The 24,964-nt window shown below is 39.0% G+C and overlaps 2 protein-coding genes across 2 annotated transcripts; one reads left to right on the forward strand and one right to left on the reverse strand.

Annotated features, from left to right (window-relative positions):
- Positions 1-1,595: 1,595 nt before the first annotated feature.
- Positions 1,596-7,363, forward strand: mep1a.2 (meprin A, alpha (PABA peptide hydrolase), tandem duplicate 2). Its single transcript, XM_076756938.1, has 14 exons — positions 1,596-1,658; positions 1,767-1,791; positions 1,880-1,933; positions 2,025-2,062; positions 2,215-2,290; positions 2,387-2,504; positions 2,670-2,845; positions 3,328-3,549; positions 3,934-4,080; positions 5,072-5,287; positions 5,535-5,981; positions 6,316-6,489; positions 6,727-6,792; positions 7,311-7,363. Exons 1-14 carry the CDS (start codon positions 1,596-1,598, stop codon positions 7,361-7,363), a joined length of 1,875 nt encoding a protein of 624 aa, XP_076613053.1.
- Positions 7,364-8,544: 1,181 nt separating this feature from the next.
- adgrf3b (adhesion G protein-coupled receptor F3b) lies at positions 8,545-20,433 on the reverse strand. Its single transcript, XM_076756939.1, has 16 exons — positions 20,380-20,433; positions 20,183-20,195; positions 18,325-18,480; positions 16,809-16,961; positions 16,510-16,571; positions 16,347-16,405; positions 15,454-15,578; positions 13,895-14,125; positions 12,977-13,213; positions 12,670-12,810; positions 12,344-12,543; positions 11,917-12,102; positions 9,686-10,990; positions 8,998-9,039; positions 8,685-8,714; positions 8,545-8,601 (listed from the first exon to the last, which is right to left on the reverse strand). Exons 1-16 carry the CDS (start codon positions 20,431-20,433, stop codon positions 8,545-8,547), a joined length of 3,051 nt encoding a protein of 1,016 aa, XP_076613054.1.
- Positions 20,434-24,964: the final 4,531 nt, after the last annotated feature.

Below are 24,964 nucleotides of genomic sequence, written 5' to 3' on the forward strand. Positions count from 1 at the left end.
CCCACATCTTGGACTCATCTAGCGATGTAAATAGATCTAGCATTGTGTTCATTGGTTAGAAAACAACTGACCAATCAGAGCTTAGTAGACAGGATTGCAGGTATTACTAAGAAATGGGACATCACCCTCCTACATAAGTCGCATGCTATTGAGCTACATTCAAGTAAAATGGAGACAGAAAAATAGTGAAGATGAGACACACTTGGAGAAGTTGTGTAAATCCTCACATAGAAATAACAGCTCTTCAAATGGCATATTTCCTTGAGAAATGTGAAACACTAAGTTAGCTGCTCATAGCAACCACTACCGCAGCTTCAGCTGAAAATGGCTTTGTGGGGATGGATATGCCACTTGCTACTGGTTGCTTTAGGGTAAAACCAAGCATAATAACCAGTAACCAACGAAGAAACTGGCTAACAGGGACACAATGACAGGCTGAATAAATAAAATGCAGCAAAGTAAAAATTCAGTCTGATTATCAGACGAGTTTGACCCTCACTGAGGATTAAAAGCAAGGACATGGTGTCCTCTGCTGCTTCAGTTTTGATTGTTTTTTACAATCTGTCTCTTGAAGTTCTTGAACTTTAGAAAACTGCAATAATAAATTGTTCAGGCACTCCTTCAAATATCATCTAAATCAGCTGCGTTGGCATTTGATACATAACAGCACCATGAAAATGTAAAATCGTATCTTATCTTCTTGGTGGTGTAATGGTAGGACAGATTGAAACCTCAGCACTTTTTACTGTCCTGTGCTTTGCACCCCTTGAAGACATCGTAAATTGCTACAGGAGGACTGAATGAATTATTCATGCATTTTCCTCACTTACCACAAAGAGGATATGTTTTTGATGCAAATAGAGAAGAACAAACTCCTCTAATTAATTGGACATTGTAGCTTTTACTATTTGCTAGATGCCATCTTCTCCTTCACTGGAAGTTTGCGAAAGCTCCCTCCAGTACTCAGTGGCTCAGTCACACCATGTCTTTTCTAAAGAGAAGATGAAGTTTTCCATGAGAGGTAGTTTTGGAAAGTTCTTGAACTTCTCTTAATGTTGGAATAGACAGCGCTTCACTTACATAAATGTTGTTCTTATATAATTGTTACACTTTTCACTGTGACTTTCATTTCTAAACTGACATTTGTGTCATGTGGCATTTTTTTTCAATAAAAAAAAATTAACCAAAAACAAAACAAAACAAAAAAACAAATGTTGTCATGCATTACAGTACTCCTTTCTGAAGATGTAGTCCACATGACTTGGTAGAGGACAGCTGCCCCCAGCTACAGAGAGATCAGAGGACAACCCATAAACAACATAACTGTGTGTTTTATTGAGCTAAGATCCGTTCATATTGCTCTATTATTGATTATATTGCCTCTAGACAATGTCAACAGTTTACTGCTGTCATCACCTGTGCAGGCTGCAACACCTGACAAGATGTCAGTTGTATACGAGGCAGTGAGGGCAGGTGTAAAATATCTGTTAGTCATCAAACACGATAATCCTGATCAAAGTTCCCCTGCAGCTGCTGTCTTTATGGATATGTTAAGGCTGGTTGTCACTGAAACACGTTTCTGTCTTGACAACAACATGGGCTCCGGAGGCAGTCTGAGGAAGATTGCTGCACTGATTGGATTCTTTGTGGTTTTGAAGGTAGGGAAATTTTGAAGCATTGGAAATGTAATTACACTTGAAAAAGTCATTGGAGAAAATGTCCCTGCTGAGAGTTTAAATTGAGATGTGTCTCTTTCTGTGTGCTAGGTGCAAGCTGTTCCGACACATACCGGTTGGTTCCTCTTAACTTTACTGATCATATGCATATAAAACAAATTTGTTGGTAACTTTTCCGCTCTAACAATAGATTTATCCTCCAGGTGATAATGCAGACGCTGGTGAACTGAGGGATGACATACCTGAGATCAATAGAGGTATCCTGGTTAAGCCCTGTCTACTGCTGGATACATGTGCTGTGATCATGTGCTTTGTTGACTGATGTACCTGTGTTTTTCACATTTGTAGACTTAAACCACCTGTTTGAGGGAGACATCGCTGGTAATGTAAGAAGACCATCTGTTTAGAGACTATGATTATGTCAGTGTTGTTTATGGATTATTTCGTGCCCCTGCCTGTCTTGGATAGGACCTGGTTAAAAAAAAAAAAAAAAAATTAGAACTTAACATATTCTCAGTGCTTTCTGTTTGTCTTGCAGCCCAGTAGAAATGCAATCCTTGATGAAACAAAAAGATGGAAGTTTCCCATCCCATATATCTTAACTGACTCTTTAGGTACGCTGTGCATGAAATACCACATTTCTACCAGCAAATAATTTGATGAAAAAATGAAACATTCACTGATTTGGATATTCATTTCCATCATTTTAGACCTGAATGCTAAAGGTGTGATCCTCCAGGCATTTGAGGAATACCGTTTGCGATCCTGTGTGGACTTCAAGCCCTATGAGGGAGAGAGCACCTATATCTCCTTTATCAAGGAGTCTGGGTGAGCTGCAGCATGCCACACTGTTTGAATGATCTTGACCATTGCGCAACTTTAAGCTATCATGCAATCAAACTTGAGAACTGCTGATGTGATGAATGCTTCATAAAGCTCAGTAAAAGCACCGTAGGCTGATTATGTCATCATGTAAATTTTCCATCAACTCAGATGCTGGTCACATGTTGGAGATGAAATAACAGGCCAGAATCTGTCCATTGGTGCTGGATGTGACACTAAGGCTGTTGTGCAGCATGAGCTCCTCCATGCTCTGGGCTTTTACCATGAACAATCTCGCTCAGATAGAGATGACTACGTCAATATCTGGTGGGACCAGATTGAAGAAGGTGGGGGACAGTTTTTTCATCAGAGCACCATTTAAGAAGTTTTATGATTTTTACAGTTCATGCATTCATTGAACCAATGTCACATTCATGATTGAAATTACTGTTGACAAAGACAGTTTTACCGTTTGGTCCACTCTGAAGTTGGACCTTTCAACCACGTCACACAACCTTCTTCAGCAGGTGAAGCAACTTGATTATCAAGAAAATGCTCCACTTTGCAATCTTCTTCTTCTTTTTCTCCTTCTTCTTGCCCATACGTGCTTAAAAATTTAAATTAAAAGTTCATTCTTGGTCTTCCTTCCAGCTTGTTCTAAAAATGTAATTGTAGAAAGTAAAGTCCTCTTGTCATTTCCGAGGACATGACCTTGATGTCCTCAATGGTAGTTCCGGCCCTGTAACCGACAACAACAAATGACCATACTTTTGAAAAACTAGGAGATTTAACAGTTTCTACATATTTGTATGTTACTCTCTCCTCACAGGGCACGCCCACAACTTCGAAAAGTATGATGATGACTTTATCACTGATCTGAACACTGCGTATGATTATGAGTCCATCATGCACTACAGACCACTGTCCTTCAACAAGAACGAGACCATCCCCACAATCACCACCACTATACCCTATTTTAATGATGTGATTGGCCAGCGGCTGGACTTCAGTGAAGTGGACATCACCAGGCTTAACCGCATGTACGACTGTGGTGAGTGTCTACTTTCACGCCTAAGTAAAGGTTAGAGAAAGGGCAAAGGTTCACATTCTGTATCCTGGCAGGCAAAGTGATTAAGAATCTGTACCTCAAGTGAAAGGTGTTGCTCGTGGTGATGATGATCACCTACCCGCAGTCCCCCTCTGCTTTACAGAGTTCAGCCTATTTTGGATCATTGTTTTGGTTTTCAGGCCAGCTCTCATCAACCATCCAGAGTTAGCAAATGAGTTATGATAAACCCAATGGCTGCTACTTGCCCAGCACCAAATGGCAGACAAACAAAGTCCCACAGTTACTTTGTAGGTCCCTCAAACTTCTGCTACTCTCTGTCGTGCTTTAAGCTTTGTAGGTTGATTCTTGACAACTGTTCTGTTCCAGCCACCACACACACTCTCCTGGACCAGTGTTCCTTCGAGTTGATCAACATCTGTGGAATGATCCAGAATGAGGACGACAACTCAGACTGGGTCCAGACACTGAGCAGTCCGGCTGATACAGACCACACCCTGGCAGGGCGCTGCAGAGGTACTGAGTGAATTTTGTACATCATGTACATCATAGACAGCAATATTATGAACTGTTACAGAGGTTATGGGTCTTTCTTTTTGCTGAACGAAGGGTAATTGGATTTTTTTTGGGAAAGGAGTAGAGAATCTTTCATTTTTCTGTGCCTCAGATTTATATATTTAAAATGTTTTTCTTGAAAAAATTGAAAAATTGAAATAATTACATCGAGACCGGCACTTTATTCCACACCACAAGAACCACAGTCAAGTTAACTGCATCATATCAAGTTAACCTAAAGTCTAAAATAATGCACATTCAGCACAATTTGTTTTGTTTACCATATGTTTGGTAATTTCACTCCTACAATTAGAGGTAATTAAAAAAATATTGCTCCATTAACAAGAAAAAAACAAAACAAAAATAAAGTTTATCCCCGTCCCCACAACAGTAAACACAAAAACATTTAGACTGATACGTATTACTGCACAAAAATACCAAGGTGGGTCAGCTGTAGAGTAAGATGACATGTTGAAATTTTCAAAATAATGCAAGTCATGTAGACTAGATTAGGAATAAACAAACATGAAGGGGCCATAACTTCCAAATGAAAAGTCATTAACAACTTCTGAATGTCCAACAGTAGATCTACATAAAATATTTCTATAATAAGTCTATATTTAATCCATGATGTGACAGTGTTAGAAAGACAACACATTCCTCAAAAGAATAGACACTGAATTACTTATTTCTGAATTACTTAATAGCATTTAACATCTATGCTCGGTTATTCGAGTGTTGTTTGACTTGTCTCCTTCACATTTTTTATAACAGAAGGGCAGATAATTAGTTCAAATTTGACAGGCTTGAATAAATTAAGTGAATATCTTGTTCAATATTGGCCAAAATCTCATTCATGTGCAGCTCTTCATACACTAGTAGAATACTTTTAGCTTTTTAGCTATATGACTCAATCAGCAAAATATGCACTGAGGGCCATTTCTCTTTTTAGATTCTGGCTACTTCATGAAGTTTGACACGTCTTCTGGTGAAGTTGGAAACAGTGCTTTGCTCGAGTCACGTATCCTCTACCCTATGAGAGATGAGCAGTGCCTGCAGTTCTTCTACAAGATGACCGGAGCAGCTGGGGACCGACTGGCAATATGGATCAGGACTGAAGATGGGACAGGGACTTTGAGGAGTGTCAAGAAGATCCACACCATTACAGGTATTTTATTATTTACATGCTAGCATAGATGCTGCCTGTTGCACAGTGCTCATTAGAATGTTGTTACTCAATGTTTTTCCATCGATGTAGTGGTTGAGTTTATTGCATTATTGTAAGATTAATTTGAAACACACCATTTAATACAGAGGTACCTATAATACTAGAGTAACCTATAAATCTTTTAATGATTAAATAGTTCAAAATAAATGTACAATTGTCACTGAATCGCCTGCTTTTTGTCTTTCAGGTGATGGAGATGATGCCTGGAAAATAGCCCATGTGACTCTCAAGGTGACAGAGAAGTTCCGTTATTTCTTTCAAGGCATCAAAGGATCATCCAGCTCCTCGGGTGCCATCTTAATCGATGACATCACTCTTACTGAGACTGTTTGTCCAATGGCTGTCTGGCGAATCCCTAACTTCACCAATGTCCTCAACACCACTCCTCCTGGCACCTCGGTGAAAAGCGAGTGCTTCTTCAGCTCGGAGGGTTACTCATTTGGTATCAGTGTTTACCCAAATGGAAGAGACCTTGAGTACCAAGACTATGTTGGCATGACCATGCACCTCTGCAGTGGGGAAAATGATGCAGTGATGGAGTGGCCAGCCAAAAACAGGCAGCTGACCATTGTTGCCATGGACCAGGAACCCGATGTAAAACTGAGGATGTCCTCTACAAGAAGCTTCACCACAGGTAGGCGCAGATCACTGGAGTTTAGGAAAAAGAAAACTGACCAGGCAGATGAAACGATTGCGTACAGCCATGCAGATGATTTTGCTTTGATTTGCCAATATTTTGAGGTTTCTGCTTCGCCCCAGTACAATGATGGTGAACTGAATTTCATTCATCACCTCACAGAAAACTGCAACCTAGGTTTTGTGTGGATGACCTCTGAAAGCTTGTGACTGTGTCCTGGTGGCTGTGCGTTTTGACACTTCACATCATTCCACCCTGACATCCTGTTTGGATCAAAAAATATGTGAAATTCAGAAATGCATAACATGTGTTTTTTTTTTCTTTTCCACAGACACGCGTTCCCACTGGAACAAACCAGTGAATAATTCAGAAACAGAGTGGGATGAGCGCTGCCAGTGCTTCCGTGGTCGAGACTTTGGCTGGAGCACGTTCATTTCTCACTTGCATCTGCACAGGAGGAGCTTCCTCAAGAACGATGACCTCATCATTACTGCTGACTTCAATGGTGAAAAGCAGAAATATCAGCTTCTACTTGGCTGCACTAGACCAGTCTGCCAAACAACAGCTAATTTTCTACATTTCTGAAAAAAATTATGCAAATTCTACCCACAAATACATGTTCACAAGTCATTTTAAATCCTGTCTCACTTTTCGCTTACATTTAAATGCTTGCCAAGTTACCATTTTTTTAACATTAACATTTAATTTAACATTTTCATTAACCTGTTGTTTCATTTCGTAGATTTGACCCCCCTGATCAAGACTGAGGTTCCTGTCAATTCGGCTGCACCAAGTAATGAGATCACAGGTGAGAAGCCAATCAGCAAGGTGGAAAAGAGACACTGGGCTCCAAAACACAGAGAAAGATGTGCTGCCAAGCCATGTCACCCCAATCCTTAAGCTAGCTACTAAATGAAACTGCAGAAAAATTTTGAGAAAAATGCTTGTTTGTTTTCTTGCAGAATCAAATGCAAATATCTATACTGCTCTAATGTCTGCAGCACGGAGCTGGAGCCAGGAGGAAATTAGCTAAGCTTTGCATGAGGACTAGATTCAATGGGAAACAGCAAGCCTGGCTCTCTCCAAAGTTCAATAACATGCCTATCAGCACCCTTAAAGCTGACTAATTCACATGCTTTATCATATTTGTTTAATATGCATACAAAGAGAGATGTAAAAATGGCAGTTTCTTATATGGCCAATGGCCACAGGACTCAGCAAACGCTCAGCGTGTGTATTCATGTGGACGCTCCAGTTCAAAGCAATTACTCATATTTCTGGAAATACATTTAGATAATAAATAAAATTCTCTCTGTTGCTTTTCAGGTGCACATCAAGCCAGACTACCTACTATACTGGAAAAAGGTGTGAGGAACTGAACACAGACAGAAGCGTTCTGGGAGCTCTGATTGGTGGTGCAGCAGTGACCGTACACAACACTGGCCATCTTCATCGTCATTTTTTTAGTTTTCAGGGGAATAATGTGTCCTCTACAATCACTCAACGGTTAAATCATGGCATAAAGGGTGCCAATACAATAGGGAGAGAAGTGTTAGTATTAGTATTAGACACATTTTGGACAGCAAATGCATCCTGAGCCTGATCTCTGTGTATCTCTAGTGCATCCCCTTATGAAATAATTAGTTTTTCTCCATCGTCTGAGCCTAGAGACGTCTCAGATCTGAACATCTTATATATATTTGGATGAAAAATGAGTATGTGCAATTGCTAAATTAATTATTTTATGAAAAATGTATAGTTTGGATTAAGATGTCTCAATCATGCTCAGTGTAATGAACAATAAAAGACATTATATTCCATGTTTTTAATTGATTACATATTATTTCATATACATATTACTCAGATACACAGTGGTTCGACACACACAGTATACAGGCTATGGTTCATATCACTGTCCTTTTAAACAAAATTATCAAACCAAGCCAAACTTCTCTGTTCTGCTCTATATAAAATCAGCACTCACAATCTTTGTATTCAGAATACACAACATCCAATTACGTGGTACATACAATGAAGAAAATGAAGTGATGAATTTGAAGAAAGTCTATACATTAACCATATTTACATTTTACTCCCTAGAGCAGGATTTGACTCAATGTGAAATCTTTGTCAGCCTCAGCTGAGGATGATGACAATCAGTGCTAGTAAAAGTGCTACAATTAATAATGGTCAGTTCTATCAAGTTCATAGATATTATCAAAACATCAGAGTTCTATTTAATCTGCTTTAGTTAACAATGATCCTGGTTTTAGACAACCAACTGCACTTTTGTAACCATCTAGGATCTGTAATCTAACACAAAGCAAACTCTAAGATGTATTTTCTAGTTGGCTTCAAGTGGAGCTGCATCCATGAGAGTTGCTGTTTCCATCTTCACAATCTGAAATGCAGAGATGACCAAGTATGTAGAACATTTATAGAATAGATGCATAAACTTGGAAAATAGCAAGTCAGTGTTACTTTATGCAGATAATGGTGCAGCAGAAGATGCACACAAGTAAAAAGGAGACCATTAATGACATAAATCTGACCTCAGTCTTCACTTGTCTTTTGAAGTCAAATTTGTCATGCTGTCACTTTTTCCTTTTGATTTTGCCTGAGGGTAGAAGCATAAAGAGTTATAATGCATGTCTCTCACTTTATGATGTAAGTCTGGATAGACTTTATTGGTAAACTTACCATTATGAGCTTAAACAGTTCCTCTCGAACCTGTCCACAATAACACAAAGATTGCTTTATGAAATGGGCAACACTAAACAGCATAATTATTGAGACATTTTTGGGCCCAAAGCAGTTTTTTTTTTGGGGGGCGGGGGGCACACATCAAACCCATGCCTCACATAGCACAGGTAAGACCTCACACACTAAAGCATCATGCAGTGATCAATGATTTGAGCTGTTTCAAAGTATGCCCCTGCTAATGACAGCTGGCCTTTTTCAATAAATCAATGAACATGATGGTTTCCTGTCATTGGGAAAATGACAAACGTACCTTCTGCTCTGCAAAACACCCTGTTATTAAAATGAGAAGGCCCTGCAAGAGAAGAAATGAAGTGCAATAGATGATTTTCAACTGTGTTTTTATGAAGATATTTTTGTTTAATTATTAATATTTTAAAAATGTGATGATCATACAGGGCAATAAAAACTACAATACAGATGTAGAGGTTGGGGTTATGGAGTTAAATATGTGCCTTCAAAAATGGTGGCTACAGTGAAAAGAAAGAAAGAAAGATATATATATATATATATATATTGCTTTCTATCTTCTATCTATTCTATCTACTGTATCTATTTAACCATGACCTTTCCCTTATCCATGCATGGTAAATATATGGGTCTTGTTGCCACTTTTAATTACATTCATTAAAGGATTACTCCATCAATTTAGCATCACAGTCCAACAACATTGTCAAACTCACAGTTTGGAAAAATGGGTCAAAATCGATGCAGCAGAAGCAGAGATAGCATCTTTTTTTTCTTCATCCTTGTCTAAACATGCATCCTATATTACTCACAATGTAACTTGACATTTGGGTTGGAGCTTTGCTAGTAATGGCTAATAGTGCCTCCAGCTGCTAGCCTTGATCAGTGATGAGGAGCAGGCTGCAGAGGTCTAGTAAGCTCACTTCTCCACACCCACAGATTCTAATTTCCAAACAGAGTGACTTTCAATTTACCTGGAAGGAATTGAGGATGGTGAAACTGTATTTAGCAACAGTAAACATGGGACTGTCTGCATCCAACATAAGCTGAGCAAAGCCAATAATCCATGTCACTCCAAAGATAGGCGTTAGAAAAACCACCACTTTGAGGATACTTTTGGCTGTCTCCTTGTCATCTGCTTTGCCGCCATCAGGGGCAGAAGACTTCACCAGAGTAAGAATGACGACCACCATGGAAAAAAGATTTGTCAAAATAACAGTTCCCACTGGGAGGAGGAAGGCATGCATGGAGCCTTCCAAGAGTCTCTCAAAAACCAGCCAGCAAGTTTTCGAATCATAGTAAGACTTGTCGGTGTATTTGCAATACACATAGCTAGATCCCACTATCAGGATTGGGCAAACATAGCCTACGATGCTGGAGATGAACATGAAGACTCTTTTTCTCAGCGGGCTGAAGACAAAGATGAGCTGGTGGACAAGCATGACGCTCATGCACAGCATCCAGCTGAACATGGCTAAGTAAAACAGGTGTTTGCATACGGTAAAAATGAGGCACCAGGTGTCACTGAGAGTCTCAGGAGAAGATGAAGCCAAGAAACTGCAGTTAGCGAGCAAAAGGAAGACGGCGATGTTCACCAGGGCTGTGTGGCGGAAATGTGAAAGGTTTGTTTTGACTACGGCCGACCACACCAAGGACTCAATGATGAGGAAGATCAGCAAGGAGCAGACGGACACACCCAAGCCCACACTGGTAATCACATCTAGGTCATCAGTAGATATATCACTCTTGGCCATGAGGACAGAGAACGAAGTCAGGTGGTTGCACTGGCAGTGTGTGCGGTTATCATCAGTAGTTTTGACGATACATCCTACATCTGACCAGTCCTTGTCTGTAGTGTTCCAGAAGACGCAGATAGGTTTCGAGGCATTCAGGTGATCCCTGGGGAAGTCCATTTTAATTTGTATTGATGAATCATTGTTGTCCTCTAATGTGGCCAATAGTAAGAGACCAGTAGGCACAGTTTGGCCGTAGTTGTTTCTCAATTTATCCATTAGGTTTTTCACAGCAACAGTTTTCATTTTTCCAGTGGTCGTACTTAGATTCACAGCGATGTCGAACACGGACACATTACAGTCACGACCTGAGCAGACTTTGAGCTCTACGTTTTGACTGTTGATTTCATTAGTATGGTTGACCTTGATGTTATGCACCAGACCCTCCACAGACTGAAGATAATCTGATGACATGTTGTGAACAACAGACTGGTTGACTCCACTCCAGGTCTTGTTCAAGATATTGCTTGTTGCGTCAACAAGACCCTGAAACAGAAGAATAAAAACAATCAGTGCTGAGGCATATTTTATCGCAAGATATCCCAAGCCTACAAATCAGTATCAGTGCCTTTCATAATTTAATGGATCTGTACAGGCTAAAATAAAGGCAATCAAAATCCATCCTTTAGTATGCTCTGTTATTCTCCTTTACCACAGCCTAAAGTGCGAGCATTTCACTGCAAGTGCAAATGAAAATTAAAGTGTGTGAATGTGAAAATGATTTGGCTGTACTGGTGGAGTGACTGGGTTCTGACATTGAGGTTGCCATGATGCATAGATTTGCTGAACTACAATATCTATTAGCACACAGTAGTGTACAAAACATTAAGGTAGCACATTAGCATTTGTAGTGGGTGCTGATTCTTTTTCACTGGTCACAATTAGAACTGAGGTTCCTTCCACTGAAACAATATCTGACTGTGTGAGTCCATAGCTCTAACAAATCCAATAGAGTGGTATGCTGTGTATCTCTCCAGTGGTACGCAGCATGTCAGGTTGGAACTTCCCAACTGAACTTTGCTTCCTATCATATCAAAATTTAAGCTTATGGACTTAATAGTTTTATATCAGGACCTTCAGCATTTGTATATAGTACCTTGTGAAAAATATGGTGAGTCAGATTAAGTAGGCTACAGGTGATATTTTGATGGGTCAGATATTTATTAATCAATGTTTACCCAATATTAAAGAACTCTGATCAATAACATCACCAAAAATCCATACCAAGGTCACGTGATACCAATAAAACAATTTCCAGGACAACTGAGCAACTCCATCTATTCAGGAAGGTCACAAGCAGTGTTGTGCAAGTTGATTTCACAGCTCAAAATTGAGTTCACACAAATTAATATGAACAAATTCATAATCATTGTTCACAATAACCCTAACCCTGATAATCAACAGCTGCTTACAGGCAAGACATCCTCCTGTAAGGGCACATATTGTGATGCAATGGCCATCACATTAAGAACACTGATGGAAGCAGTAACATCGGCCATAGTGTCGCTGGAATCAGAATCAGATGCGGTGGTGTTCTTAAGTCCATTAAATATATCCATGGCCACACTCTGGGTAGCCCCAAGGCCCATCAGGAAGTTCTAGGAAAAAACAAAACAAAACACCATTATCTCCATGTAACAGTGTACAAAACCATACAAATGATATCCCCACACAGAACACTGATGGGGTCTAAACAGTTGTAAGCTTAAAGGCACATTTCTGGCTGATTATACACTTCACAAAGTTTTACCATCAATACAATTGAAAACAATGAAAAAATATTCAAGAACAGATAGAACCTTATAATTCTGAGGTCATGAGCTGTAAGGCCACACTCACGTTTGCAGCTTTTAAAATTTGAACCAGCTCCTGATTGACGCAGTAGGAGAACACCGGCTGCCAGGTAGTGACTTCACAAGTGCGTGTCTTATAGCCAACCCTGCCCTCTGCACACGTTCGATTGATCACCATGTCTCCAGCTGGGGCTTTGGGCCAAACATCTCCATTTACCAGTTCGCCACTGCAAAATGATGAACCCTCTTGGAAAAAATATGGGGAATCATTAGCTGATGCAACTGAGACAATGCAAATAAATATAATAATATGAAAAAAAGAAAATAGTAACACAAATTGCCAGTGTTGTATTATACCATAAACTACGTTACCATAAATGACTGGGATATCCACTTGTGCACTTTTTTCCTGTTCCCCGCTGTTTTTAAAAGTGACGTTAACATATTGTGCATCCGTGGTTTTTTGGCAGCTAATAGGTACAACGAAATCATACACCAGGAGATCTCCATCAGCTGTAAAGAAAAATGAATATTAGTATCATTGCTTTGAGGATTTTATATACATCTTGCAAAGTAGAAATACTGTGAATTTAAATTTGCGCAAATATTATCAATTAAAGTAGCATTTTATGCTGTAGCTAACAGAAAAAATGAAAGAGACACTTCAGGGTTGTCTTACATTTGTTAAATAGTTCATATTTCCCTTCACCCATGTAGCTCCACCAAACATCAAAGCTCTCGATGCTGTTTAAAATGGTTGCAGTGACGTCAATGTTGATGCTTTCATGGCCCTGGGAACAGTCCACAGCAAGGGGGTTGATCTTCAAGGTGATCTCATCAGGAAGGAGTGCCACACTCAGCTGTGTCTTTGCTGTGTGCCTGACTGACCCCGAGGTGAATCCACACTCATACGTGCCTGCAGGGAACATGAAGGCAAATTCACACTCCAGCTCCAGCTGGGCTGCACCTGTACCATTTCCTCTCTTATGTGACTCAGATCAGAAGTGTCACCAGCAGATTTGTCATGATATTAAACAAACTTAACTTCTATGTTTTCAACTTCTGTGGTGTGGCACTGACTGGCATTGGTGGAAGAAGGGCTTAAATCATTTACTTAAGTATTAATACAAAACAGTCCTGCTTTTCAAATACCAACTTAAGTAAAAGTACAGATGTATTATCAGCAAAATGTTGAATAAAATGTTAGAAAAGCAGAAATTCAGCAGAAAAATGTGGAGTAAAAAAAGTGCAATACCTCCCTTTAAAAAGTAGAGAAGTCCAGAAGCATAAAATAGAAATACTCGATAAAATACAGGTGATTGGAATCACAGCAAATAGTAATTAACATACAGAGTTATGGCCTAAAGTAGGGTGTACTAAATTAGTAGATGGGACTAAGCAATGGCTAACAATAAATTACTCTTTGTAACCGCCCACAGAAATATTGGACCAATCAGAACTGTAACTGTTAGTCGGAACCCAAAATTCAGGCTCCCTTGAAAACATCAATGTCGAGCCAGAATTATTAATAAAATGTAATTTTTTTTTTTATGATATTCACAACTTTGACCAAATTTCAATTTTTGTTTGCACTTGCCTGCCCAGATCCCTGTCACCTTCTGAAGAGTAACTGCAACACAAGACTTGTATTCCTCTGTGGAACAGCTGTGGTTCAGTTTCACCACACTGCCGTTGTTGAGCTCAAAGCGCTCATGCTTCTTGCTCATGTTCCAGCCAGCGCTGTCTGTCGCCTCCTCCAATGTGCATTTCAGTTCTGGAGAGGACAGGTAGCATGCTGCAGTCTCTGGCGACTCTATGGTAACCACTCCTGTGTGAAGAAAGGAAAAATAAATACACATGATGATCATGCTAGAAGTAGGAGGTATAGCCTTTCAATGCCAGTCAAGTGGTTTTGTGAACCCCTACATTCACCACTCTATCCAAGACTTGGGTCGCCATAATACATTTGGTCACTGTCACAATGGCCATTTATCTTAAACTGGAAAATGGATGGTTTTCAATAAGTATGCCGTGGATATCCGTGGTTGCCAGAGGATGAATATTCATATTTCTAACAAACTCTGACATCCTGTCATCCCTGCCGAGCACAATGTCCATGATTTCCAAAAACCTTTCAAAATGTGGACTCATCAGACCGCAGCACACTTTTCAACTTTGTGGTGATCCATCTCACATGACGTCAAGCCCAGGAAAATCACTTGCATTTCTGGATCTTGTTTGCATGAGTCTTAACTTGTATTTGCAGCCACAGCAACAGACTGACCTTCAAAAAGGACTTGCAAATGATTGTGTTCTGTTTTTACCCATGCTTCACACGGCATCCCAAGTTTTTGGGAAATGGGACTGAATATGAAAATATGTAATTGAAAACAACTTTATCGGAATTTGGCTTAGCTATCCTAAACATCCAGGATCATCAATGTCAGTTCCAATGACATTCAGTTTGTTTCAATGCACTTGCATAAGTAAACTGATAACCTTTCTGTAATCGGTCTAGGGAAGAAAAGAAACCTGATGTCCCTGGATAGATTTCTACTGGTGTGGCAGGATTAGGGAAGACATAATCATATACATCCTCATATTGAAAATAATTCCATCCAAAGTCAGACTAAAAGTGAAAGACAAAGCAGCATCAGTCTAAATAAGGCAGTATTCCCCAACTGAACACAGACACACAGACACACAGACACACACACACACACACACACACACACACACACACACACACACACAGAGACAAAAAAGTCAGGAATCATCAACATAGTTGAAATAATTAAGCAAGGCTTCCAAAGTTAAGTTGGGAGTGGGGTAGAAATACACAGATTCACAGTAACCAGTGCATGTAAATGCATTATCTGATTACTTGGTAAGAAACCTGGTTACTCTGAGTAACCTGTTTTCTTACGTGGATAAAAATGTTGTGAATTAGAGGTTCATCCTATTTGGTTTTTGTCTAATAAAAGAAAAGATTCCTGGATTTTTTTTTAAAAATAAAAGCCAAAAATAATGAGTGCAGAGCAAGAAAACACAGCAGATAGCAGTCTTCTGAGAGCATGTAGTACAACAGCTAAGAAATTCTTACAGAACCATCATGATCTAAATGAATGGCAATAAGCAGCAACACTTTTTACTGACCTAAAGTGTCCACCCAAAGTACAGCTCCAAGACTTTTTTCCAGGTCAGCGATTATGCCTTGAAGTTTCGAAGTCTCAAATTTGACACTGACTGCTGCCTCAAAGTCAGCAATGCTGTTGCCTGCCCTTTAACATTTGGAAAGAATCAATGAAAGATCATTGGTTAATTAGACAGAAAGCGTGTTTCTGAAAGTGGTATGAGATTTACAACTGGAGTGTTTACAACTAAGGAGTGACAGTTGTCTGACCTTAGCTTTCTGTGCAGTATTTTTATTTATTTGTTTATTTTTCTTTTACAAATCTGTTCATCTGATGTCAAATGGTAGTGTATGCCAGATGTAACTGCGTTATTGGGTCTCTTAAAAATGACAATTAGTTAGTGATGGGTATGAGAAATAGCTTAAACAACTACTAAATGGATAAATCTATTCAAATTTTTTTCCTTTATCATCTTTGGAACTTTCACGCATATATGGTAAAAATACACACAGACAAAAACAAACAAACAAACAAAAAACCCAGACTGGTTTAAGATGCTATATTTTACTTGAATTTGCATATGAAAATCAGGGGTTGTAGTATGTTTCAGCTCTAGACTTTTAGGCTTTATTCACAACAGATCAGATATTTTTTCTGAATGGAAAAAGAGTGTTGCATTATGGGTAGTTTGCAGCCTTATGATTAGTTAGCTGCTGGATTTAGTGGCATTGACCAGTGAGATTCCAGCAAATGGCTCACCCTCCCCGACACCGGCTGCTTTAGAACCAGTGTTTGGTTTGTCCATTCTGGGCTGCTGTAGAACCATGGCAGTGAAAAACGGCACAGTCTGTGGAAGACCACAGACCACTAAATGAGTCTTAAAGAAAAAATCCACATCTTTTTAAAGTACAATACCTTTCACCGGTTACATTCAGGTACTCAAAGCCATTCAGTTCTTCAAAGGCAGTTTCAAGCTTTGAAAAGAAAGAGCATAAAATCATTTATATTTGACTGTAACACTGTGGTAAATATGTTTAGGAACATAGAGGTTTAATTTTGTGATGTGAGTGACGTGTACCTGGGTTGTTTTGCTGTCACTCCAGATGCCTCCATTCAGCATAACTGATCCATTGATGTGAACTGTGTTGATCGCAAACATTATCGTTAGCTTCAAGTCTGATATCAACAAGCATATTTGTTTATATAAAAAAATGTGAAATATGGCAATAAAACAGCAAAACAAAACAGCGGTGAACAGAAACACTCTCATACTGATCTTATGCCATGAGGTCACGCTAAATTACAAAATACAATGAATCATTAGCAGAAAATGCTAATGCAAATATAGCAACAAAGGAAATTTGACATGCATGTTACCTTTGACTTTGGCGATGCAGAGTGGTATGATGTGGGACACATTTTGTTTGCAAGTAGTTTCACGGCAACATTTGTGATCGTAGCACACTTCATTGCTCCAAATGTATCCATTAGAGCAGTTGCAACTAAATATATGTCCAGCAATCAAGCAATCTAGCAACAGAAGCACAACTGTAGCAGTTGTTGATCAACTGTGGCCTCTACTGGCCAGTTAAGACAGTGAGGAGTCAGCAGTCAATGGCAGTATAAAACAGAGCAGCCAATAACATGTGAATCACTGCGGCCACGTGAGACAATTGAGCATACAGTTACAAATGTGCACAAAAAATATTAGGATGATGGGTCTAGTAGTATGTAGTAGCTGTGGACAGATACACACACAGACACACGCACGCACACACACACACACACACACACACTTTTAGGTCTCGAGTTCAGCTTCCATGTCAACTACTTCTGCAAACCAAACGTGAAAGGAGCAGGTTTTGTTCAGGATTAAAGATGAAAACAAATAAAGAGCCACTTCCTGTTCAACCCGCTGTGGACTGTATTCCTTTTGGCATTTAGTGTATTATGTTAGGCTGAGTTGAGATTATATTGTAGTGCTGTGCTTGATTTTTAGAACTTTTCCTTATTGAACCATTACATTTTACTTGTGCCATGAATGCATTTCAGAGTGGTAATGAATAATTTCATTTATTTCAGTAAATATGCTGCTCTGGATCTGATGGTGTTGCTTATTATCGGCAGTGTACCACAAACCCTACCTCTCTCACAGGCGTAAAATCATATTTGTGAGACCAGCTAACCAGGATCACCACTGTGTAGATACCTCAAAAAGAGTCTCATCTAATCTACATCTACATCTATGCACCTTCACTCTTGGATCTGTGTTTTACATCCATGTTGGCCTAACCCACTGCTATCCTTCCCCCAACATTGCATTTGGCTCGTAGTGCTGCAGATACACAAAACTTCTAGTTAAGATGAGAGAGAGAAGACTACAAGCTCTCCATGAAAAGAAGGTAGCAGGCTTAAATTGTGTTGAACAAGGGAACAAATGAATGGGAGGTGCCAAAAAGGCTGCAGTTGGATCTTTCAGCCTCTGGCCTCTAAATGTTACACAGAATTCCTGAATCTACATCCTACTCAAAGTTGATTATGTTCAACATTCATTTAACTACCTGACTTTAATTTGAACCTTAACTAACTCAACAACATAGGCTTGATAGACATGCTGACACCAGTCATTTATCATGGCAGGTGGTGAGCTTCCTAGCTTGTCCAAACCCTAAGATAGGTACTCAGTGAGTCTTTTCAGTGCAGACATGTGGATTTGAATCATATTGAAATAACTGTCTAGTGCATGCTGAGCTGTGTTGAATCCATGCTCCATCCATCCATGCTCCATCCATCCATCCATCCATCCATCCATCCATCCAAACCCCCTACTGCATTAAAGAAAATCAGTTTGGATTTATAACCAAAGAAATAATAATGTTTTTAAGCACAATACCTGCTACCACTTCATTGTATAAGAGGGTCACCGTGTGGGAAGTTCCACTTGTATCGGTCACGTTGAGGTCATTTGTCGTCTTTAAAACTGAAATGATGGTCTGGGCTTCCAGCGTGACATTACTCTCCAACATCAGCTCAGCTATGAAGACATCTTCTGCAACAACACAAGAGGTGAGGTGTTATCTTTTTTGTATTTTCAGCAACTTGGTAAAGGGGATTTACTACATGACTGTGCTTCAGTTTGGAAGTACATGACTTCATGGTCATACATTTGTAAGCACTGGGTTTCTGCTGTAGCAAACAAAATTGATGGACTGAAGTATTGATGCTCAAAATCTGCGAGAAAAACTTTCCAGAAATGATGACTTTGTAAGAAAATCAATAGTTTGAGCGCATCTGAAAACATGACCAGAGGGCAAAGTTATTCATATGGTCAATGGGCCCCTTTAAGGCTAGTAAGCAAATGAGACTGAAAAATAAGACAAACAGTCCAGCGGAATAGCAGGATGGCACAACGAGAACATACTTGATGATATGTTGCTATGGTGATGTATCCTTTACAAAGAATGAAATTAGATATGATAAATAAAATCATTTTGTATGTATTGCTGTGTGTTTAAGTGCTGCATGTAGCAATTAAATGTAGCTTTCTCGCAATATTCTATTGCAAACTTTAAATTAATGTTGCAGCTTCGCTAAGATTCGTAGTTCATAGTCGCTCCTGGAGCGTCTTTCTACTGCTCTGTTAACCCCCCTGGCATTTTGTCACCATTGTCCACAATTTTGCTGAATAAAAAAGAAGGGAGAGAGAAGAGGGAAAGAAAGCTCTCTGAGCTTGTGAGCTTAGCTTGGTTGCTAACAGGACAATAAGATTAAAATTTACTCAAAGGATAAATTTGTAGCCTGTACTGTCTGCAGACATTTGTTCTGTTGTGAGACAGCTTTTACTCCGACAGACAAGGTTACATAAAAGTGGACTGGGCAACACTAAATATGGCTGGATGCTGTTGTGGGACTGTGATGCTATCTACCATGATGTTACATGGTTATTTACTACTTCTCCTTATCAAAAGATGCATTGGTGAATATATAGCCAAAGACTTAAGGCCGTTTTCTGTGGTTGACAACGATGAATTTCACAGGTTAGTAAACTCGCTGGAGCCAAAGTATACAGTAACATCAAGTCAACACTTGAGCTGCACAGTGATACCAGCTCTGTACCAAGAGACAAAAAATAAAGTGACACAGAGCCTCAAAGAAGCAGAGAGCATCTCAATAACCGCAGATGGGTGGACCTCACAAGTTACTCAAAGCTATATTACAGTCACAGTTCATGTTATGAGCAGGGAATGGGAAATGAAAAGTTTCGTCTGACAGATGCAACTTCTTTTCCAATCACACACTGGACTCAACGTAGTGGAGGTTTTCAAATATGCTGTTTTGGACATTGACATGAAGAATAACAACAATCATCACGGTATTGCTGCTATTACAGACAATGCAGGAAATATGGATGTAGTGTTGAGACACTGTCCCCACACATAAAGTGTTTTGCACACACTTTAAACCTTGGTTCACAAGCGGGTTTGAACGTAGGCCACGCCAGACACCTGAGTGCGTGTAGCAGCAGAGACTGTTAAATCTGCCAGGACATACACTGAACTCAACACAAAGGATTGTGCATACTCACCACCATGGCTGAATCCACACGAATTGCGATGATTCCATTGGAATAAATGGAAATTCTGGTGAGGCTAGGCCTTTAATACTGACACAGTTTGTGGAAGTTTTTAATAATTGATTTTATTATTATTTTAGTAAAGTGCCTTATGTGACAATGTAGACAAGTGACTCACCTGATGCAAGGACCTGCAATGGCAAGAACAGAATTTTAGTCTTATGTCAATTTTTTTTTTCCCTTTCAGCGAGCTAAATAAACACGAATATACATATTTTTCATCAGTAAATTAAACTGTTTACATACAATTACGTGCATTAAAGAAGAACACCAAAAATAGCGATGCTTTAGACTTGACTAGAGAGGCATAATTACCTGATAGTAGATGCAAGCAGTTCCAATCAGAAACATAAACACCTTGGAACACATTGTGACTCTGGTGGAAAAACGAACATGGAAGATCAGTAGCAATAAGTGAGGAATAAAAAGACTGAGGATGTAAACTCACAAATGCATACACACACACACACACACACACACACACACACATATATTTACATACATGAACTTACAAGTATTATGAACTCATTTCAATTACATAATGTTCTCACATATGCGGATGACAGAACCCTCTTTAGATGAAATAAGCAGCATTTAAAGTGAACTCTATTCCAGTGTCTAAAAGTCTGCAGTCTTGATTATCTTGTGGTGACTCCCTGACCAATCCCCTAATGCTTTCAACAGGCCAGATTTCCCAATTGTACAAAACAAATTTAAAAAATGTTTTAATTTGGCTACTGCATTTGCTCTACCCTTAGGTAAAAATGTCAACTTATTATACTACAGTATATTATAGCAGCTTTAAACCTAAATTCCAGTCTTGATAATGTTTTTATTTTCAATTATGATCACTTAGGAAATACTCATAGTACTTCTAAGTCAGACTCTTTACTTATAAACTCTGCAGCTCGGCTATTAACCAGAGCCAAGAGAAAAGAGCACATTTGTCCAGTTTTAGCTGCTCTGCACAGGCTTCCTGTAACATTCAGAGCAACAGCCGAGAGAAAATCTGGGATGCAGTCTTTGTCAGTTACACCTCAAAGCTCGGGAGCACACTAACAATAGATATTAGGGAAGCTGCTCGCCGAATGCTTTTAAAAGAAAGCTAATCTTATCTTTTCACTTAAGCATTTAAGCCTGAAACTCTGGCTTGTGCTTTGGCTCACAAGTATGCAATCGCCTTCTTTTAAAATGAAGGCGTATGTTAGTTTTCTAGACATCTAGTCTATCAAGTCTATATTTGACTGAGTCATTCAGTGGTGCACCTACACTATTAGAGCATGTTTATCCTAAAGTTTTTATGGCTCTTACCAGCAGCTATCTGTTTTGCCTTCCAAAGACACAGTCCAATAGTTCATATTTTAGCTTTTCAAACTTATTTGCATCACTTTGAATTTGGACTACAAATGCAAACCACATGTTGGTGGATTTCCCTGTTTCCCATAACAGTGCACTGTTCACTCCTGCCCATACCAATGGCGACATATAACCAGTGTGGTCAAAGGCTTATTGTGGTATGGTTCATGTCTACCTCATTTACTTGTTGAGTTAGAATGTGGCTTCTTTTTAGCCACTGTTACGCTAGTTACACCGCACTAGACTGACAGTACAGATAGGCTCATTCAACTACCAGCACATGAAAGGCATGGATGTTCTTGCATAAATATGTAGAAGTTCATAAAGACACATGTGGATATGTATCACGAATCAACGCTTGCACACTGACATGCTATCATGCTCACAAACACACAATGCACACACAATAACAAGATGGCTACTGAACACATGTCCAGTAGCCTTATCCATACTAAGTATTATAAAATACCCCCAAAATAATGGTAGTAAGGCTTTTTTAAGCATACAATGTCAATTTTTGTTGACATTTTCAAAGGTTCACATGACCATAACAAGGCTTACATACCCCCCCAAAAAACAAACAAACAAACAAACAAACAAACAAACAAACAAACAAAAAAACAAACAAACAAAAAAAAAACAACCATTACAGGCTTCACTTCTTCACATAAGTTGAGTTCCAAGCTTAGAATGTATGTGTTTCTGATGTTTAACTCTTAAAGGGATTTATCATTCAACACATTACCTCAGTGTTTGAAAATAGATGCTATAAATCTGCATACATTCAGCATCTCCAGTGTGTGTAGAACCATGTCACTTACTTGATTGTTCTCGGCCAGTCACTTATTCATGTACGGAAAGAAATCTCCGTACAGTCCACCTCGATATCACAGAATAGGGTATTAGCTTTCTCTCCTTTGGCCCTTTGGAAGAGAACAATATCCTGATTGGTCATAATTGCAGGAATAGCATGTGCATTTTTATACTTAAAATATTTCATTTTGACTTTGAAAGAAAGGATTTCTCTTGCAACAGCAAAGACAGGTCTCAGATTTAAATAAGACAGTCAGTATTGACTTAATGGTATACATGACTTTGTGGAGGATATTAGGGGGTGGTTGTGATAGCATTTAACATGTCAAGTCAGATAGATATTTTCAAATATATGTATTTATCATAGTGTTTACACTAGTACCTTAGTACTGCTTTCTATAGTACAGTTAAGTGTTACGTAGTAAGATCTAGCTTATCTTATGATCTCATATCTCTCACAAAGATAAAAATACATGAATAAAAAGCTCTTACCTTGGCCTTACACTTAGCATGCTACAGAAAGCAGATGATTAACCCATCAACTTTGCTTCAATTAGCAACCAGAAATCTGACTGTACTCCATATCTATCAGGTACACATCAGAGGCAGAGACTAAGTAAGTGAGCACATCAGTTAGAAAGACTGGGTTAGGCGGGACAGGGTGTGTGTTGGTGGGTGTGTTGTGGTACACACTTATGGCCTGACTTTGTGTTGAAAGACCATTTGCATGGATGACATGTCTCTATTTGTATGGACAGGCTGGCAAACACACAGAGGCTTGCAGCTTTCCATGGATATTTGTCTATCAAATCAGGCTCTCTCCTCCTTTTGCAGGTCATAGTGCAGTCTGTCTCATGAAACCAGCTCGGTTTGTGCTCTCTTTGAGTCAGCTGGCCTCATAAAAAACACCTGGTGGTAAAGATCCTTGATAATCACAAAGCAGGTTATTCCTTGCCTTTAGTTTTTCTAATCCAGTGATGGACAAGACCTCTTGAGAGATGAATCACATGCCTCTTGCAAACATGGCACTACATTTAGAAAAATTTAAAAAACCTATAATGAACATAAGAAACACAAAAAGCATCGTTATATATGAAATTAAACCACCCAACAGTATATAAAATAAGCCCAGTAATATTAAAATGTTGCTTTCATGTTAATGCATCAATAATGATAATCCAACAGTATAATATAAAATAATGTAACAAATGGCAGAGCCCAGTCTGGCAGTATTGTGAAGACAGTATTGTAACATCACTACACACTTTTGTTTAAATAAGGACATAAGGACATAATAAGTGCTGTGTGGAGGAGCGAAAACAGCTTAATACGAGGAGGAATTACACTGAGGACACAAGTAGAATATGTCCCAGAACAGCAGAAACTATCTTCAAAAAATCTTTGAAGCTGTAACTTGGTAGGAAAAGCTAAGTCTTCCGCTGAAGCTGTGCTGCTGTAGATGTTGACTTTGGACAGCAGGAGGTGTCGTTTCAACATTTCTCTGTGAGAAATTTCCCAGGGGCAACGGGAAAGTGGAGCACGTGCAACGCAATGTGCTACTTTGCTCGGAATGTCTGCTGTGAGAACATTTATGAATAATTCTGTTATGCAATACATGCAATATATAACAGTACATTATGCACTTCAAAATCCACATTTTGTGTATTTGAAATTTAAGGCAAGTGTAACTCACTGAATGGCATTATTAAAGGTAGCTCCAGTCGAGAGTGGCAGCAGGGTCTTATGTTAGTCAATGAAACTGCAAGAAAACGGATTGAATGACACAAAACCATCAGTTCGGACTTAGATTTTTTCCAACTGGTGAAGTACACCACTCATCACCACCACCACTGAAACTACAAAACAGATGCTCGAGGGGTATTTAGAGCATCACACTTTGAAGCATAAGCTGCTGTGTTTTACAAGTTGGGAGTGAGAACATGTTGCCAACATAGTAATCATATCCTAAAAATAGAAGATTTAAAGTCAGAGTGCAAGTGTTCCAGGAAGACAGACCTTCCTGGGAACAGTGCAAAAGAATAGACCGGATGAACAGGTTTTATAAAGCAGGATCTGACACACGAGATGAGTAGGGAGGTTTTTGAAAGGGTTTCATTTTAATCACTAATAAGTTCTCAAAAAAAAACATTTTCACAGTTTCTTCACATATGCAATGAATAACTTCAGTTAAAAAAAGTCAATTTGATATTTACTGTAGCCTGTGGTGGCCTGGAGGGAGTGACATGAGTGTGCCACTCAACTGTGGAAGACTTGTTTTACATAAGTGTACTCAGTGCCACAGATCTCAATGGTCTTATTTGCTACTTTCACTGTGCCGCTTTGTTTTAACTTTCTATGGACAAAAGCTACAGCACATTCCCTGTGTATCTGAGCACTTTTTGAAATCAAATTTCATGCTTTTCAAAAACCTTTTTAAGACTTCAACAAACACCCTTTCTTTTCCTTTCCAAAGACTGAATGCATGTCAGGGCTGACCGATATGTTTTACATCAATTGCAATATATGGATATGTTTTCAGTATCGGATGCAAAATCACATATAAGATTATCAAACTATATTAATCAAAATGCAATGAACTGTGTCCTACTGTTATGCATTACATGAAATAAATCCCTTAACAAATTTTAAAGAAAACCTGACATAACTAATTTACAGTACAGCTTGAAATCCTTCATTGGACAAGAGAAATATGTAAAATGACACGGTGTAA

This window comes from Chaetodon auriga, chromosome 18, assembly GCF_051107435.1.
Source record: "Chaetodon auriga isolate fChaAug3 chromosome 18, fChaAug3.hap1, whole genome shotgun sequence".
Classification (NCBI taxonomy): domain Eukaryota; kingdom Metazoa; phylum Chordata; class Actinopteri; order Chaetodontiformes; family Chaetodontidae; genus Chaetodon; species Chaetodon auriga.

Coding starts and splice junctions, on each gene's coding strand:
- mep1a.2 (XM_076756938.1), top strand. CDS start 1,596: ATGGGCTCCGGAGGCAGTCTGAGGAAGATTGCTGCACTGATTGGATTC. Junction 2,291..2,386: donor TATCTTAACTGACTCTTTAG/GTACGCTGTGCA, acceptor CCATCATTTTAG/ACCTGAATGCTAAAGGTGTG. Junction 3,550..3,933: donor TAACCGCATGTACGACTGTG/GTGAGTGTCTAC, acceptor GTTCTGTTCCAG/CCACCACACACACTCTCCTG.
- adgrf3b (XM_076756939.1), bottom strand. CDS start 20,433: ATGTGTTCCAAGGTGTTTATGTTTCTGATTGGAACTGCTTGCATCTAC. Junction 15,579..16,346: donor CTGAATGTAACCGGTGAAAG/GTATTGTACTTT, acceptor CAAATGTTAAAG/GGCAGGCAACAGCATTGCTG. Junction 9,040..9,685: donor CCATCCTCAATTCCTTCCAG/GTAAATTGAAAG, acceptor CTTCTCTTGCAG/GGCCTTCTCATTTTAATAAC.